This window comes from Cricetulus griseus, chromosome 3, assembly GCF_003668045.3.
Source record: "Cricetulus griseus strain 17A/GY chromosome 3, alternate assembly CriGri-PICRH-1.0, whole genome shotgun sequence".
Taxonomy (NCBI): Eukaryota; Metazoa; Chordata; class Mammalia; order Rodentia; family Cricetidae; genus Cricetulus; species Cricetulus griseus.
This window is the reverse complement of record NC_048596.1, coordinates 99420820-99438427: the sequence shown is the minus strand read 5'-3', so window position 1 is coordinate 99438427 and position 17608 is coordinate 99420820. Positions and strand designations below refer to the sequence as shown.

Genomic DNA, 17608 nt, shown 5'->3' with positions numbered 1-17608 from the left:
GAAATACTCAAGAATCTGACTCGTCTTCTAATTATTTCCCAGTTGTCACCCTATGTTCCAGCCACAGACAATAATGATTATGCAATGTTGGGTTTCTCTCTCAGCTCCATCTTTACTCTCACCCCTTTATCTGGCAGTTTCTATTGGGCCTTTAAGTCTCAACCTAGATGCCTCAACCTTCTGGAAAGCCACCCGTTTTTCTACCTCACCCCAACCAACCAGAAGTTGGTAATAAACACCTGTCTCCAAAATCTTCTCACATCATTCCTCTCATGATGACAATGTACTATAAAACTGCTATCTCCTGTAGGCCACTGCCCTTAGGAGCAGCTACTGGGCCACATTCTCAAGAGTATGTGGAATGGTAACTCAATGGTATTTATCAGATATATGCCAAATTCAAATTATCTTTTTTTTTAATTTGCCGGGCTTTATATTTAAGAATGTTTTACTGGCATGTACGTCTGTGTACCATATGCATGCCTACTGCCCAAGGAGCCCAAAGGGTGTTAGATCCCTGGGGGTTATGAATGGTGGTTGTAAGCCACCATGTGGGTACTGGAAATCAAACCTGGGTCCTCTGCACAAGTACTATAAACTATTGAGCCCCCAAACTTAAATTATTATTAAATCAAGGTGGTAGATACCCAAGTATGATTTTAGAGAACTGACTTGAGCCCTCACTATAATTTTACAAAGTAGGAAATATCACAACTGATTTAAAGATGAAGAAACCAAATCTAGAGGCTATTGGGTAATTTGTCCAAAGCCACTGAGCTACTAAGCAGCAAAACAAAACTAAAACCTATGATCATCAGTTTCTAAAATGCACACCCATTATAGTCTGCCACTATCCAGTGCCCTGAAGAACACAAAAGATTTACAAGATCTAATCTTGGCTATGGAGCTTTGGAGCCAAGTTACTTTTGGCTGGAAAGAATACGGACATCAAATTTAGGAACAGTTTTTTGAAGGGCAACATTTGAACTAGCTCCTAAAGGATGGCTAAGATTTAGAAAAGCAGAGACTAGGGCAAAGGAGAAGTGAGGGTACACAAAAAACATTTCTGGTGGTGATGACAGGATAAATAGATGAGAAATAGATTTATGGGGAGTCCACTGGGGTTTTCAATATGGGTTGTGGCTGCTATTTTTCACCTTATGATGTACTAATAAAACTAGGCATGTGTCCTACTGAAAGATAAATGGGGTTTTACTAGACTTGGCATTCACTCTTAAGAGGCAGCCACTGTGTAAACACCTTACAAAATCAATTCGTAAAGAAGCCCACAAGAACATTAAGAAGCTTACTTGCTGCAGTTCTGCAAATTGCTTTTAAGGATGTCATAGTCGGTATTGAACAGAGGCCCACTGTCCTTTAGCATAGCTTTCTGGATGCTGTACACATGGACGCTGGCAGTCACAGCTAGCTTGGACTTCACTGCTACAAGTCAACAGGAAAAGCAGTCTGTTAATACACAACTTCATAGCTTGTGGGGACTTTAACAAGAAACTCTTCTGCACTAAAACCATTTGCTATCTATGGTGGTCCAAAAACTCTAAAAGGCCAAACAGCTACTCATACAGTGTAACATGAAGCCTGTGTCTGTGACAGGCACAATGTGCTGAGTTGTTTCGAAGCACAGCACCTGTGAGGGTGTCACTCTCCAGGGACACTCAGCAAACAGTAATTAATGCTGATGATGACTATGCTTTGTTTTCAGCCAGTTAAAGACAATGAAGTGATCTCTACTTAAGACTTCTCTCTACCAGGAAAACTTAAGTTAGATGTTCCAGTTACAGTTCAGAGAAAGCAACTATACAATGTGATTATTAATGAGCTGAGTCTATAGAGCAAAATCAAAAGACGATCACAGGAACAAACTGTGGGCTCCACAAGGGAAGACACTGTGCCTAAACTGTTCCCTGTCCCCAGTGCCTAGCATAGAACTTGGGACATAGAAATCGTATGTTAACATATGGCATAGTTAACATTTGCTTTTTCGCCAGAGAAATTTTTATGCAACCTTATATATAAAAATAGGCACAAATTCAAATATTTACTGATAGTAAGTCATAAAGAATTTTATTTTAAAACAACTCTTTGACATACATATAATTACTTATTAAAAATGAAAACATACTAATGAAACAAGTGTGCATGCTTATTTTTACACAAAGAATTGACATCTTGGCTGAATATTTGATACTGCAGAATGCAGCACATATCAATGTTTTTTAGCTAATCAATATTTTGCTTTTATAATCGTTAGTGCTGACAATGCCACTATTTGCAGCAATACATAGTACAAAATAGAAGAAGTATATTTGGCCATTTCAGATTGCTGGAAACCCTGTTCTAATCCCAGCTGAAATTCACTCAATGATTTTTTTAAAAAAAGTAGTAACTCAAATAAACATTTTTAGAATCAAATAATCTAACATAAATACAATCTCAAACATATCAATTTGATACATACTAAGGAACAATGATGGGAAAATATTCTTTGTTTTCCATAATTAAAGCATTATGTTTCTGTAAGAGCACAGAAGTTTGTGTATACAGTAAAAAGTCTGCAACTGAGAACATCCAACACAGCATATGTCATACACAGCCTCAAGTTTGGGCCAAGGTATTTCAAGCCATGTTCATTGGTGTTGCATGGCAGGATGTCACACAATGGGAAAAGCACTCACTGTGTGTCCAGAACTAAGGCTACAGTGAAGTTACATGATACAACATGGGTGAGTACCACAACAAAACCCTCAGATTTATCACGTTTGATTTTGAATTAAGTTTCAGCTACAATGAGCTCATTTCGGTAACCTTTTTACAAGCCCTAGATTCGGTTATTCAACCCCACATAGCATCATGACCCACAGTTTAAGTAATCATGTCATCTGGAATTCATGACTATTTTTGTATGTGTCATGGGGCTTGAAATCCTGTCATAGATGTACTTTATAAATGTCAGGTGCTACTAGCCTTAAAAATGGGAAGTTAGGCAGATGTAAGATTTTAACTTTCAGAAGCCATTAATAAAAGGAACATTAAATAGTCAAATACACTCTATGCAGACTGTACCCAATCAATGCCATAAGCAGAAAAGCAAAAGCCTATTAACTACTCAAACTCTTACCTTCCAATTTATCTTCTCTCACTACTGCAACCTTGTGGCACTGCAAGGAATAACACTTCATCAGTGGTGAAGTTACAGAGTTTGGGATTTCAGCTTCCTTGATAGTAACTCAGTTATGCTTAGCTATGAAATTAGAAAAGCACTGGGTACCCTAAAAATACACTACAGTATAGGATAGTCTGACTTAGTTTTAATTTGCACGTTTTACAGCTTCTTGAAAAAAAGAGATAAAGGAAAATGAGAGACCAGCCTCAACACTTTTATGAAACAAAACTATATCACAGATCACTGTAAGCACAATTTTTAGTAAATGATTTAATGACAAATATTACATAATCTATGGAACTAGGTAATAGTTAGGTCTGTTTCACTTATGTATGTCACTCTAAGTTCTAGGGACTACCCTAAGATTAACTCAACATCCAGGATAACTAAAATAACCTTAAGAAAATGAAAGTCTTTTTTTTTCCTTATTGCAACTTTTTTAGTAATAAACATTTTTTTATTAAATTCTCAAGAGTACCCCAGGACTTAACCATGTTACACTAGAAACAGATACTGTTTTTAGAAATCAAGAATATTAAAAAAAAAAAAAATCAAGAATATTGGCTAGCAAGTAAGGCATCTGCAATTAACCTAAAAAAAAGAAAGAAGGCCGAAAAGCCTTTTAAATGAAAAACAAAAAAACTTTAAGGAAAGTACAAAGACAAATGATGAAGAAAAAAATTAAACTAAACTAAACTTGTATCACAAAGGGCATTACATCTTCAAAACATAAAGACAAAGATGAAGTGAGGAAAATGAGAGCTTTTAGAGAAACAAACAGGAAGTGTGAGAGAGACAGGAAGTGTGAGCAAACAGTTCACAGCCAAAACCCAGCAATGGTCCTGACCCCTGACTCCAGGTGCTACACAGAGCCGGGAGCTATACTAACTTATGGTGAGGAGAGCAGAAGCATCTGCTAAGCCCCAGTTAGCCTGTGGCACAGCAACACTACCTCCAGGAGTGCAGCCCTAAAACACTAGCAAAGACACAGAAGCCATATATAATCAAAGCTATTCACTGTGGCACCATCTGTAACAGGAAAGATGGTCAATAGTGCAGTAAGGGATTGCTCAATCAACTAACATCACAGTGCAGTCCTTATGTGTCCACAAGAGGAACATTTCTACCACTAAATGATTAGAGACTACAGTTTTAAAAGCTGAGTTCCAAATGGGTTGTAAAATCTGAGAACATTTATCTAAGAAAAGGATAACATAGATATATTTGTCTCTATTAAACACATATACAAAAACTACAACAAAAAACAGAAGGGAAAGGCAAAGCTAATTCAAAAACCACTTGCAGGGGACACGAGGGAACCAACAAATTGAAAGCAAAAGTGAAAAAAAAAAACAAAAAACTGAGTTTAAATAGAACTTTAATTGATAAATTACCACAATGAGGAGTTGGGTAATTTTAGCAGGATATATCCTATAGAAAAAACCTACAAAAACTCTTGAACAATTTTCAGTAATTGTTAGTAAAAATACTCATTTTTCTCCTCTAAATCCAGTATTTGCTAAAGCAACATACATTTATGTAAATGTTAGGAAACATCAAAATACATAATGTAGAAGAGCAATATAAAGATCAAGCAAGCATATTTTGTTTGATAGGTTTTTGGGAGACAGAAACTCACATTATGCTCAGGCTGGCCTCAAACTTAGTACCTACTACCTCAGCTTCCCAACTATTTTGGGTTACAGATGTGAGCAACCATGTTTGGCATCAAAGTAAATTTTTGTTTGTTTTAGTAATGAGGGTGAAACCTTGCACACCACTGAGCTACCTCCCCAATACTTCAAAAAAAGCTTTTCAAAAATATAGTCATAAATTTGAATTAAGAACATTTATGGGGGTTTTTTGTGTTTTCTCTTTTAAAAAATGAAACAGGACAATAGCTTAGTTAGTAAAATAGTTGCCATGCAAGCATGAGGATCTGAGTTCGATACCCAGAATCCATGTAAAGAGATGGGCATGGTAGCACCACTTATAATTCTGGTCACAGCACTTATAGTGCTGGGAAGACCAAGACAAAAGGATCACAGAGGCCACTGGCCAGTCAGCCTAGCCAAATCAGCAAGCTTTCATGTCCCAGTGAGAGACGAACTCTCAAAAAAAAACAGAGTGGAAAGCTCCTGGGAAGTAATACCCAAGATTGCTCTCTGGCCTTCACATAGCCACAAACACACGAACATACATACCTACACACATATGTATGCATGCATGCACACACATATGTGTACTGTACATACCTTTACGATCATATATACAAACTAAATGTTCCTCAAACTGTCAGATTCTACAAAACTGCACACTTTTAAAAAACTGCAGGGCTTATGAAAAAAAGCATTAGGAACTAACCATTAAAACACGGCACATTTGAAGTACAGCCTTAGAGACAGTAATTAATTCATACCTAAGGAAATAATCTAGACAGGCAAGCAGTTGAATATGGCTAAGTGCCCCTCTGCTTGGGGCTACTGAAAATGCACAGGCCAATAGTGGACATGGCACCTTGCTGGTGCAAAAACAGTGCAGACCAGAATAGAGCTACTACTGCACTGGCCACCTTTGAGGTGAAGGTACCAGCATCTTGGCCTATATAGAAGCTGCAGATCTTTGCCACCTTTTAGAATTTTATTTTATGTTTTTGAGAGAGGTCTTGCCCAGGTTGGCATCAAAATTTTGATTCTTCTGCATCAGCCCCATAAATGCTACAATTATAAGCATGTACGACCACACTGAGTTTCAACAAAAGTTCTTCAGAGAGGTCAGGTGTGGTGTTTACACCTTTAATCCGGCACTAGACAAAGGCAAGTGGATCTATATGAATACGGAGTCAGTCTAGTCTACTAGCCAGGCTGCACAAGTAACACCTGTCTTTAAAAATAAAAATTCTTCATAGAAAGACTCCAGCTTAAAACTTGAGTATTTTGTAACTCCTGGCAAATTAAATTAGGTGACTTTAAAAAATCATTCTCAACCAAAAACTACTACATGGAAAGCTAATGAGAACCTGTAATGAATGGGCAGACCGATCTGACAAGGCCTAATCAACATAACATGAACCCACTAGCCAGGGTTCTTAACCTGTGGATTGCAACCCCTTTGGGGGTTGTATATCAAATATCCTGCATGTCAGACATTTACACTTCAATTCATAGCAGTAAGTAGCAAATTACAGTTATAAAGTAGCAATGAAATAATTTAATGGTTGGGGGTCACCACAACATGTACTAAAGGGTCACAGCATTAGGAAGGTTGAGAACCACTACACTAAACACTTGAGAGTTTCAGTGAAATACGCATGTGCCCGCCCCTGAGGAGGACATGAAAGTCAGTAAGAGATCAGCAGACCCGAGACTGCTTTGTAGTTGAGATGAAAAGGCAATAGTACCCGAAATGTTGGTGGACTGGGTGGGACTAGAACAGAAGATTCGGGAGACTATACATAATCCCAGCCCTTGGCTCTGTACTGCACCAGCAGCTAGGCCTTCAGGCCTATCCCCGCCCAGAGGGCCACTTTTAAATAACCTACCAAAATGTATGTTCAAAATTTTAAAAAAAAGTCAGTTTTTCTTTTCTCCTTTTTTTAACACCCAAGTTTGTGGCTTGAAATTTGAACAGGATGAAAATTACATGCCAGTGTCCTCCACACATATTCAAGAGAAAAAAGGGGGTTCAAGGACAGCCACTCTCATTTCCTAGGTAACCATTTAATAATGGCAGTCTCTTCATCACAGCCAAGATGTCACCTAAACGTTCCTGTCAGATTTAGTTTAGAATTTCAAAATATGACTGGGTGTTGGTGGCACACACCTTTAATCCCGGCACTCAGGAGGCAGAGGCCAGCCTGGTCTACAGAGTGAGTTCCAGGACACCCAGGGCTACACAGAGAAACCCTGTCTCAACAAAACAAAACAAAACAAAAAAAACAACCCTCTTTTCAAGAGGTATTTTAAATCTTCCACACCACTCAATCTTGCTTTTCTCCTGCTATTTCTAATACTGTTTATATCTCACACACATGTAGGCTTATTACAAGAGAACTTACCGAATGTCCGTTCTGAATAAGACTGCCAGACACTAAGTAGGTAACATGTAGCTGAGCTCCCGAATTTTCCTTTCGTTTCCTTTCAACATATTCATAGAGCATCCTGTTCCAAACAAGTGACTCATTAATATGCATCTTTGCCCATCAACTCTTAATTCATGACTTAAAAGTCATATATATAAAATCTGACAGTTCTCTAAATAGCTCAATTTTTTACTTACTGAACAGAGAGATTTCTGAAAAAACAATGGATGGACTTTAGATGGAGCATGGAACTGGAGCCAACTTGCTTGAACTGGCTCAGTGACACAGGAAGTAACTGAGATAAATCTAGAAATATGCCAGGAGGGACAAAACCCATAGCCAAACAGTGGCAGTGATTAAGTAGCAGATACAACAGCGAGTCATTATCTAGCTATGGGATCCAGAATAAAGTGTTCTAGGCTTCAAATCTGGAGGCATAAAAGAGAAATGCCATTGCTACGTAAGTAATTCTTATAGCCCAAATCCATACACTGCCTACAAGCATCTACTCTCAAAGAAGCTGCAAGTCTGCATGTGCTTTTGGAGGACAGAGAATTGAGATTTTAGTAATTTTATGAGATCATCACGATGAACATTTCAAGTTATCATATACACGATGACAAACATATATCCACCTTTGGCAGTACTGAATTACTTAGAATCAGATGTTTCATGACTGTAGACTATACTATAGCAGGAATTGACACCAGCCAGCATCCAAATGTTCACTAACGTGGCACAGCCACACATGAATGCAGAAATGTTGCTTATAGTAAAATCTTACTTTCATCCCAACCACCCAGAATACTAACAGTTGACTCCCCTCGATGATCTAGAGTTTAACAGTTAAAATGCACATCATTTGTCTTTATTTCAAGAAATATTTAGCAAGCTTCTACACATGTCACACTTCAGTCAAGAAAGGCCAGAAACTCAGAAATTCTGAGAGCTAGATCTAGTGGCACGTGCCTTTAACCCTAGAGGAACCCTGTGAGTTCAAGACCAGACTGGTCTCCATAGTGAACTCCAGGTGACCCAGAGCTACATAGTAATACAATGTCTCAAAGAAAAAGAGCCAAAGAAAACATTCACCTCACGGTTGACCTCTCCCTTCTCCAGATGCTTCCATGATACCCTACCCAAAGTCTCCTGCTGCAACTGCCCCAGTTGTTCCCTGCAGTTTCTGTACCTTCCTTTCCTTACTGCTGGTATTGTCTTTAGTCATCATCTTATTCTACCCCAGTTAGACACACTAAAAAGCTTCCTGAGACATGGAACATGGCATCACCCCATGGTATTCTCTGTGCTCTATTATATTCAACTCCATGGCTTCATTTTTCCCTGATGACATGATCATTTGTTCAAACCACCTTAGCCAGAAGTCTGGGAGTCATTACCCTTTACTTCTCCTTGTGCAGTGAGTTGCCAAGTCTCTTTAGCTCTCTCTCCCAACTAATTTTTGACTCTGTGCCCTCCAAACCTCTTGACTACACTATTTCAATTCCAAGTGTCAACTGTACTCTCTTCTCACCATCATTATCTATGAGGCTGTCATAGTGAAGTTTTGAAATGTAAGTCAAATAAAAAAAAAATCCAACCAGTTTTAAAAAAAAATCAAAACTTTACTGAGTAGCCACTTGTGTTCTAAGAAGTGAACAAAGGCATCAAAGCTCATAACCCATTAGGACTAGCCATCTCTTTCCTAAAGTGTAAGCTTGAAATGGGTAGGAACTTGAATCAGAGATTTCCTTGCCTGACTTTGAGGCAGACGCAAGCAGATCTCTGTGAGTTCAAGGACAGCCTTACACAGAGAATTCCAGGCCAGCCAAGGCTGTATAGGTCTCATCACCTAATTCCTCATCAAGACAGAGGCTTAGGACACCTTCCTACTCCATACCTTCTCCAACATAGTCAGCCCAGCAGAGTACCTCTGCCTTCCCAGTGCTAACAGAGATTACCCCATGCCAAATATTATGACACCTACCACACTGCACTCTAACTGCTTTGTTTATATGGCTGCCTTTCCCGTTAGACCTTCAGTACAAGTACAAAGTGTGTCCCATCTGACAGTTCTGTGGATTCTTTCACCTTGTTCTCTCATGTCTCCCCCACTGTAGTGATTTCATCAGAAGGGCAGATGGGTGGAGGACTATTTACAATAATTAGTACCATGCTAGTATAAGACCAAATAGGCAAGCACCATGTCCAAGATACTCTTGAGCACGTCAGCCAAACGCAGAGTTTTCTCCACAGCTCTTGATCTTTGTATTTGTATTTTTATGAACATTGGTGTTTTGCCTGCGTGTATGTCCAGATCCCCTGGAACAGGAGTTACAGACAGTTCTGAGCTGCCATTTAGGTGCTGGGGACTGAAACTGGGTCCTCTGGAAGATTAACCAGTGCTCCCAACCACCAAGCAATCTCTCCAGCCCCTGTGAAATAATCTTAAAAATTAGTGACAAAATATGACTTCCTTCAGAATATATTTCTTACACATATGATAATTATAGCCTCCCCTTTGAGACCACTAATTTTTATCTTCTTACCAGTTCTAATCATAATTTCCCCCCAGGACTAACTCAGTTTTAGTCCTACATAATATGTTCGCAATCTGAAATTATCTTGTTTAATTCAGTGAGAGAGTATCTTATCTGTCAGAGACAAAGTCTAGAATAATACTTTTAAAAACTAAGAATTGAAAACATTTCTCTCTTTCTCTCTCTCTCTCTCTCTCTCTCTCTCTCTCTCTCTCTCTCTCTCTCTCTCTCTCTCTCTGGTTGTTTTTTGATTTTTGAGATGGGGTTTCTCTGTGTAGCCCTGGCTGTACTGGAACTCAATCTGTAGACCAGGCTGGCTTGGAACTCAGAGATCTGCCTGCCTCTGCCTCCTAAGTGCTGGGATTAAAAGCATGCACCATCATACTTTTTAATTTTACATTTTCTAAACATGGCTGAAACAGCATCTCCTAGGCTAGATGCTTTTCTACATTTTCTTATTGAGAGGTGGAGCCCAGCACTGAATCAAGGAGGACTACTGAGGCACTATTGCGGTGTGAAGCAAGTCAGGAAGGTGATGGCTTCTGTTGTATGTTAGAACAGCGGTTAGAGCTCTGAGTTACTGTGTAAGAAATCTGAATGCTTAAAGACATCATGCTGCAAGGAAGCCAGGCCCTACAGACGGGCCAGCAAAACAATCTAGTCCAAGCTCCGGCTCAGCTGATAAACAGCATCAACTGCCAGATGTACAGAAAGATGAGAAATATGACAGGACTTCAGTTGCTGTTACTTCCCAGCGATACCACAGAAAGAATACAGACTAATTCCCACTGTGCCCTGTCCAAATTTCAGAATCTGTGAGTGTGAGAAAATGGCTGTTCCTACCACTAAATTTTGGGTTAATTTGTTACACATCCATAATCAGAACACTGACTAACTTCATCAACAATCAAATCCTCTGTGTTTCAAACACCATCAAGAATGTGCACAGACAACCTGCAGAACTGAAGTCAATACATCTCTGGTAGGTTTTTCTGTTTGTTTTGTTTTTTAAGACAGGGTTTCTGGGGGCTAGGGATATGGCTCAGCAGTTAAGAGCACTTGGTTGCTCTTCCAGAGGTCCTGAGTTCAATTCCCCCGCAACCACAGGGGGGCTCACAACCATCTATAATGAGATCTGGTGCCCTCTTCTGGTGTGTGTGTGTGTGTACATAATAAATGAAATCTTAAAAAAATAAAAAATAGCGGGGGGGGGGGGTTGGGGTTAGTTGGTGCACGCCTTTAATCCCAGCACTCGGGAAACAGAGGCAGGTGAATCTCTGTGAGTTCGAGGCCAGCCTGGTCTCCAGAGCGAGTGCCAGGATAGGTTCCAAAGCTACACAGAGAAACCCTGTCTGGAAAAACAAAAAAATAAAATCAAAAATTAAAAATCAAAAAATAATAACTAATAATAAAAAGACAGGATTTCTCTATGTAGCTTTGGAGACTGTCCTGGAACTCACTCTGTAGACCAGACTGGTTTCAAACTCAAGAGATCTGCCTGACTCTACCTCCCAAGCACTGAATTAAAAGGCCTGTGCCACCACTGCCTGGCACAAATCTCTGATGTGTAAAGCTACCCAGTTTGCCATATTCTTATTACAGCAACCTTGGAGCTAGGAAACTAATATATCATATAATGGAATTTTTTTAGACATAAAAATAAATTAGGTACCAATACAACCTTTGAAAACATATTAATTAAAAGAAGCCAGACAAGTATACTATGAGGTATATATTAGATAAATGGTTGTCTAGGAAAGGTGAGGTGAGATAGAGGTTAGAAAAACAGTGACTGTTAACAGGCATGATTAATTTGGGAGTGGTGAAAATATTCTAAAATTGCTTGTTGTTGTATTGGAAGGAAAACGTACCTCATAGGAATTTTAATTTATATTCAGCTTATCACTAGTGATGCAAAGTATGTAAGGGCTGTTTCTGGTTTGTTTGTTTTGGTTTTTCAACAGGGTTTCTCTGTGGCTTTGGAGGCTGTCCTGGAACTAGCTCTTGTAGACCAGGCTGGTCTCGAACTCACAGAGATCCGCCTGCCTCTGCCTCCCAAGTGCTGGGATTAAAGGCGTGTGCCACCACCACCCAGCTTGTTTGTTTTTTAATGTGCATGAGTAACTGCATGTATGTCTGTGTAACACATGCAAGCAGAGCTCTTGGAGGCCAGAAGATGAGGGATTCGCTGGACATGGAGTTATAGATGTCTGTGACTTGCCATGTGGGTGTTGGGAACTGAACCTGAGTTCTCTGGAAGAGCAGCCAATACTTTTTACTGGTGCAGCATCTCTCTAACCCCTCTGGTTATTTTTTAAATCCTTCAAAATTTTTGATCATGTAGCTGTTGGGTTGCTTCTCTTTTACTAAGTGGGATGATTTCTGAATTGGCATTAAATGTCTTTTCTGCTTTGAAAAAGTAAAAAAAACAAACAAAAAACTGATAATGGTGAGAGCTGTAAAACTCTGTGAAAACACTAAAAAACATTAAATTGCATACTTCCAGTGGGTAAATTGCTTTGTGAGTGAACAGTTCAAATCTACTTTATAAAATGATTAACAATAGTGTGACATTACTAGGAAGGAGTAGTGATACTAGAAACAGATTAGAAAAGAACTGTTACACGTGAAATCCTAATTGAAACCTGGAAGGATAAGGCAAAAACTGGAAAGGACCATTCCAGGCAGAGGAAATAGTACAAGGGACCTAAGCTAAGAACGAGTTTTGCATAATCTATTGAAAAGCAACTGTACCAAGTCTACAATAAGGGAGGTATGAAGCATTATGAGATGAAGTTGGGCACATAACCAGAAGCCAGGTAGTATGTTAAGGCTAGAACAACTATCTGCAGCTCTAATCCTTCAAATGAATCTTTAAAGTCTATTAGGTGAAAATAATAGTAATTGCTCCATTTCATATTCAAAAATTGGCATTAAATATCTTTATGTGTGTGTTCACTGGGGGGGGGGGGGGGGGGCGACGGAGGACACAACCTGGCCTACATACAGAGTTCCAGGCCAACCAGAGCTACACAGTGAGGCCCTCTTTACAAACAGACAATGAATCAAGCTGTTATATGTGTTCATTCCCAAAGTTACTGTGGCTCTTGGGTTTGGGCCAAAGCTGATCTTGGGCAATCTTAGTGAAAACAGGTCTAAACTGTTAGCTCTGGACTAACAGTTCAGGTGATGAAAGCTTAAACATCACAGCTAAAGTCAGTCTCCTACATCCATCTAATGTTAACTCAAATAAAGCCCAATTGGCCTACTCTGGGAGATTGGGGGCTTTCAAAGACATGCTCCATGTTGGTACAGCTCAAAGAACGCCCCTAAAAATCAGCCCATCCAGGAGCAGGACAAACTAAACAAGGCATTTAACCCATACAAGATTTCTCAAATGGTTAACCCATTCTTCCTCTTGGGATTTAGACAACATTCTGTACCTTTGCATATCAAAACATTCTAGCATTGATTTCAAAGTTGTCTTTTCTTTTTTGGCCTCAAGTCAGATCTGTTTTAACAACAACAACAACAGAAAGATGTGGCAGAATGCAAGAAGGCAGTGCTCTGGCATCCTAAGCACGCTCTTTACTTTCACTTAAATACTCACATATCTTTTATTATTATTATTATTAAGTTTTTCAAGACAGGGTTTCTCTATGTAGCTTTGGAGCATGTTCTGGAACTAGCTCTTATAGACCGGGCTGGTCTCAAACTCAGAGAGATCTGCCTGCCTCTGCTGGGATTAAAGGTATGCACCACCACTGCCCGGCAAATACTCTCATATTTTTTTAAATTGTAATTAATTTGTGTGTGTGTGTGTGTGTGTGTGTGTGTGTGTGTGTGTGTGTGTGTGTGCAACAGTCACCGGTGGAGATTAGAAGACCACCTGTGACAGTCTGTCTCTCTTTCTGATGTGTAAGTCCCCAAAACTTAACTCAGGCCATCAGGCTCAACAGCAAGCACCTTTGCCCACTCAAGCCATCTCATTGGCTCCAGTTCTCACACTATACTATCAGACAGCTAATGTCAAACACACGTTGGCCTCTGGTACACTCAGGAATGGGGAACCTGAACTGAGGAACTGCCTCCATTGAATGGGCCTGTGGGCATGTCTGTGGGGCAATCTCTTAATTGTTAATTGATGTAGGAGAGCCCAGCCCACAGTGGGCAGATGGTCCTCAGTTGTATAAGGTAGCTGAACAAGCCAAAGAGAGCAAGCCAGTAAGTAAGCTGGGCTCCTTCATGGTCTCTGCTTCAGTTCCTGTCTTGTAAGACAAACCCTTTCCTCCCCACATTGGTTTTAGTCAGTATTTATCACAGAAACAGAAACCATTATGAAAATATGGGTCAAAGTTAGGCCTAATAAACACATGTGGAAACATGAAGATCTACAACAACAAACACATAAATCTGAGCTATAAACAGGATTGGTGAACCCATTTAATAAAACCGAAATAACGGAAGTGTAATATTACTTTTCTGTTGCTGTGATAAAAGACCATGACAAAAACAATAGATAGAATAAAGAGTTTATTTGGGAGTACAGTTCCTGAGAGTTAAGAGTCCATCGTGAAAGGAGGTGTGGGAGAGGCCAGGGAGGTTGAGAAGGAAGTTGAGAGTTCCTATCTTCAAAGGCAAGCATAAGCACAAAACAGACCATCCCCCAAACAGTGCCACAAACTGGGAATGTAAACATATGAGCCTATGGGGGAAGCATTCTCATTCAAATCACTATACAAAGTGATGTTAACCAAGTCTGGAGGGAAAAACAAAACAAAACAAAACAAAACAGCAAGTCCACTGATCTAAAAGAGAGAAAAACAGGGCTGGGGGAACAGCAAAGCTAGTCAAGTGGTTGCCACGCCAGCATAAGGACCTGAGTTCAGATCCACAAACCACAACAAAGCTGGATAAGATAGCATAGCTGTGGTGTGGTGAGAGGGAGGCAGACAGAAGAAACCTCACAAGCTTGAAGGCCAGTCTGGTGTACACAGCAGAGAATAACAAGAGATCCCATCCAAACTAGTTGGAAAGGGAGGAAAGGAGCCCCAAATCATCCTGACCATCCCACGTGTTCTGTGACCTCTGTGCAAGCATACATACATACATACATACATACATACATACACACACACCAAAAGAAAGAAGCAGTGAAAATAATATTCTCTACTAACCCAAGGGGGGGAAAGTCTGATCTAACCTAAGAGCTCTCTGAGCATTTAAAAACAAGGTGAAAAAAAAGCATCATTAAAATTAGCATAAACTGGACTTACTGTTTTGCCTGGTTAACATGAACTCCTAGTGTATAGCTTAACCACTTGTAAGTCACCTGAAAGAGGAAACATTTTTTAAGGTTTTATTAGATGATTACAGAGTACAGATAAGTGCCAAGAGCCTACTCCCAAAGATTCTTATTCTTGTATGATTATGTCCTGTAAACTACAATAGATATCAGTTAGAAAAACCATCTATGTGACAAGTAAGACCAAGATACTAATCTTACAAATACAGACTGATCGATGCAAAAGAATCTACACCCGGTACCAAACAGTGTCCATGGGCTCACTGTGACAAAGTTGCTTCACTTCCAGATCTGTCTCCATCGTTACACCAGCCCAGAGAGGCGGGTCATGCTGAATGCTTTCAATATTTAAATTTCCAGGAAGAGGAAACTGTGTCTGGAGGGTAAACCACCAGTCAGTAGCCCAGATAGGACGTCGGGTCTCCTCAACCGCTTGAGGGTGGGCCGCTTGAGGGGCCCACCACCCGACAGGACATGGGGGAGGGGGGCCTCACGAACTCTTGCCTGCTTCCCTTGCTCCACGCCCCAGAGACCCACACGTCCGCCCAAGGCCCGCGAACTTGAGAGCACGCGGGAGGCTCTGCCCGCAGGGACTGTCTCCCACCCGAGGGTGCGTCGCGGTGACCTGTGCCCCCCTCGACCTGTCCCCAGGAAGCCACAAGCGCCGGGGTCGAGACCCCCGGCGCCCTGGCAGGCCCAGGACCCCTCACATCCGCCCCGAACACGCCTGCCCCCTAGTCCTAGTTCCTCACGATCTTGTTCTGGTCCGTGACGAACTCGTCTATGTTTTCCAGATACAGCTGTTCCGCCATGGTGGTGCAGCTCCGAGCCCTTGGCTCAACCACAGCCACAGCTCCCGCCGGCGGGAAACGGATTCGCTCACTCCCAGGTCGCGGGTCGTCTCCCACGGCAACCGAGGCGACGCGCTACGGCGGCGGACGAGGGCCAAACCACTGCGAGTCCGGAAGGGAGTGACGTAAGGGAAACTGGATGTAGGACGGAAGTGAAAGGTGCGAGCTTGGTTGTCTGTGTGCACCAGGGAACTTTCCAATCTCTCCTTTGTCACTGGTATACTGACTGACCCAGGACCGTTTGTTTTACCGCTCTAAGCAAGAGTTTTTCCGCTTGGAACGTGAGAAAAATACCTCTTGTTGTCTAGCACTGGAACTCAATGGTAGCTCACTTTCCTAGCCTGGGTGGTGGTGTGAACTAAACGCTTGAAAAGAAGCCATGTCTGCAGAGACTGCTTGGCTGATCAGCATTTCTGTAATTTGGAGAGATTGGAATGTTGCAGGTCCAGAGACTAATTACCTTATCTTGGCCTAGTTCTAGCCCTCTGGAACAGCCCTTTCTTACCCACTTCGGAATCGGAATTATCACCTTGTGACTTAATGGATGGAAACCTTTTCGAATCGGTTAAGTTAGCAGACCACTAGCTTCCACCAATCTAAAAGCTAAGAATTGTCATCAGATAGCATCTTGATCCTATAGGAAAGCTTCCCCCATATTGACATACCTGCCTCTCTGAATGTATTTTAAACTTGCCTTGATTTGTGGCTTTCATTGCTCTGTAGAATTATAAAACTTCATGAAAGTGTTCCCACATTGGAACATGGAGTTTGGGGTACCCAGGCCATGGTCACTCAAAATAGCTCCAGAATAAACTATCACTCATTCCCTTTAAGATGAGAGCTGTGCTTTTTGCATCGACAATGAGGTAAAATGTGATACCCCATCCTTGCCATTTGATACCTTTATTCAACAACAAAGATTAAATGGATGTTCTGTTCTAAGTGTTTCTCTAGCAGTGAGAAATAGTGACAGTGTGCCTGTTAAAATCCTTACAAGCCAGGCGTTGGTGGCCCACGCCTTTAATCCCAGCACCTGGGAGGCAGAGGCAGGAGGATCTCTGTGAGTTCAAAGACAGCCTGGTCTATAGAGCGAGTTCTAGGACATCCTCCAAAGCAATACAGAGAAACCCTGTCTCAAAACACCAAAAAAAAAAAATCCTTCCAAAATAAGAGAATGGTGAAGGTTTTCCGGAGGGGTCTGGGGAGAAAGACTCTCTCAGATTGCTCTAGCTACTCAAGTATTGGGAGAAAAGGCCAATGGGGAGAAAGGACTTTGGAGGAGCCAGGTCCTGCTGTGCCTACTAAGCTGTGTAATGGGGCACACCATCTTTATTCCTAGGAAAACATCATTAGATTAGAAAATTTCTACTTAAGTTTTTGCCAACAATACACACACACACACACACACACACACACACACACACACACACACACACCTTCCTTAATAATAGCCCCCAGCCATTGTAGTTCAATCCTGTAGCATAGTGGATAAGAAATAGACTGTGAGCTGGGTAGTGGTGGTGCACACCTCTAATGCCAGCACTTGGGAGGCAAAAGCAAGCAGATCTTTGTGAGTTCAAGGCCAGCTTAGTCTACAGAGTGAGCTCTAGGACAGCCAGGAATACACAGAAAAACCCTGTCTTGAAAGAG

At 41.0% G+C, this 17608-nt stretch overlaps 1 protein-coding gene and 1 long non-coding RNA gene across 5 annotated transcripts in view; one reads left to right on the top strand and one right to left on the bottom strand.

Annotated features, from left to right (window-relative positions):
• Pold3 (DNA polymerase delta 3, accessory subunit) overlaps positions 1–16013 on the bottom strand; it is a 40910-nt gene extending 24897 nt beyond the window's left edge. Inside the window, exons 1-5 of one of the 4 annotated variants that reach the window (XM_027407766.2) lie at positions 15860–16013; positions 15079–15134; positions 7242–7344; positions 3140–3179; positions 1311–1443 (exon numbers count right to left, since the gene is read on the bottom strand). In XM_027407766.2, coding sequence (XP_027263567.1) covers positions 1311–1443; positions 3140–3179; positions 7242–7344; positions 15079–15134; positions 15860–15919 — 392 coding nt within the window. In that variant the 5' untranslated portion in view covers positions 15920–16013. Of the gene's footprint in view, positions 1–1310; positions 1444–3139; positions 3180–7241; positions 7345–15078; positions 15135–15308; positions 15442–15859 lie in introns of those variants that run through there. The other 3 variants (XM_027407768.1, XM_027407767.2, XM_027407769.2) reach the window with 3 other exon arrangements.
• Positions 15495–16791, top strand: LOC118238560. Its single transcript, XR_004769119.1, has 2 exons — positions 15495–15717; positions 15902–16791. It is a non-coding gene; the product is annotated as an uncharacterized LOC118238560 (long non-coding RNA).
• The last annotated feature ends 817 nt before the right edge of the window (positions 16792–17608 follow it).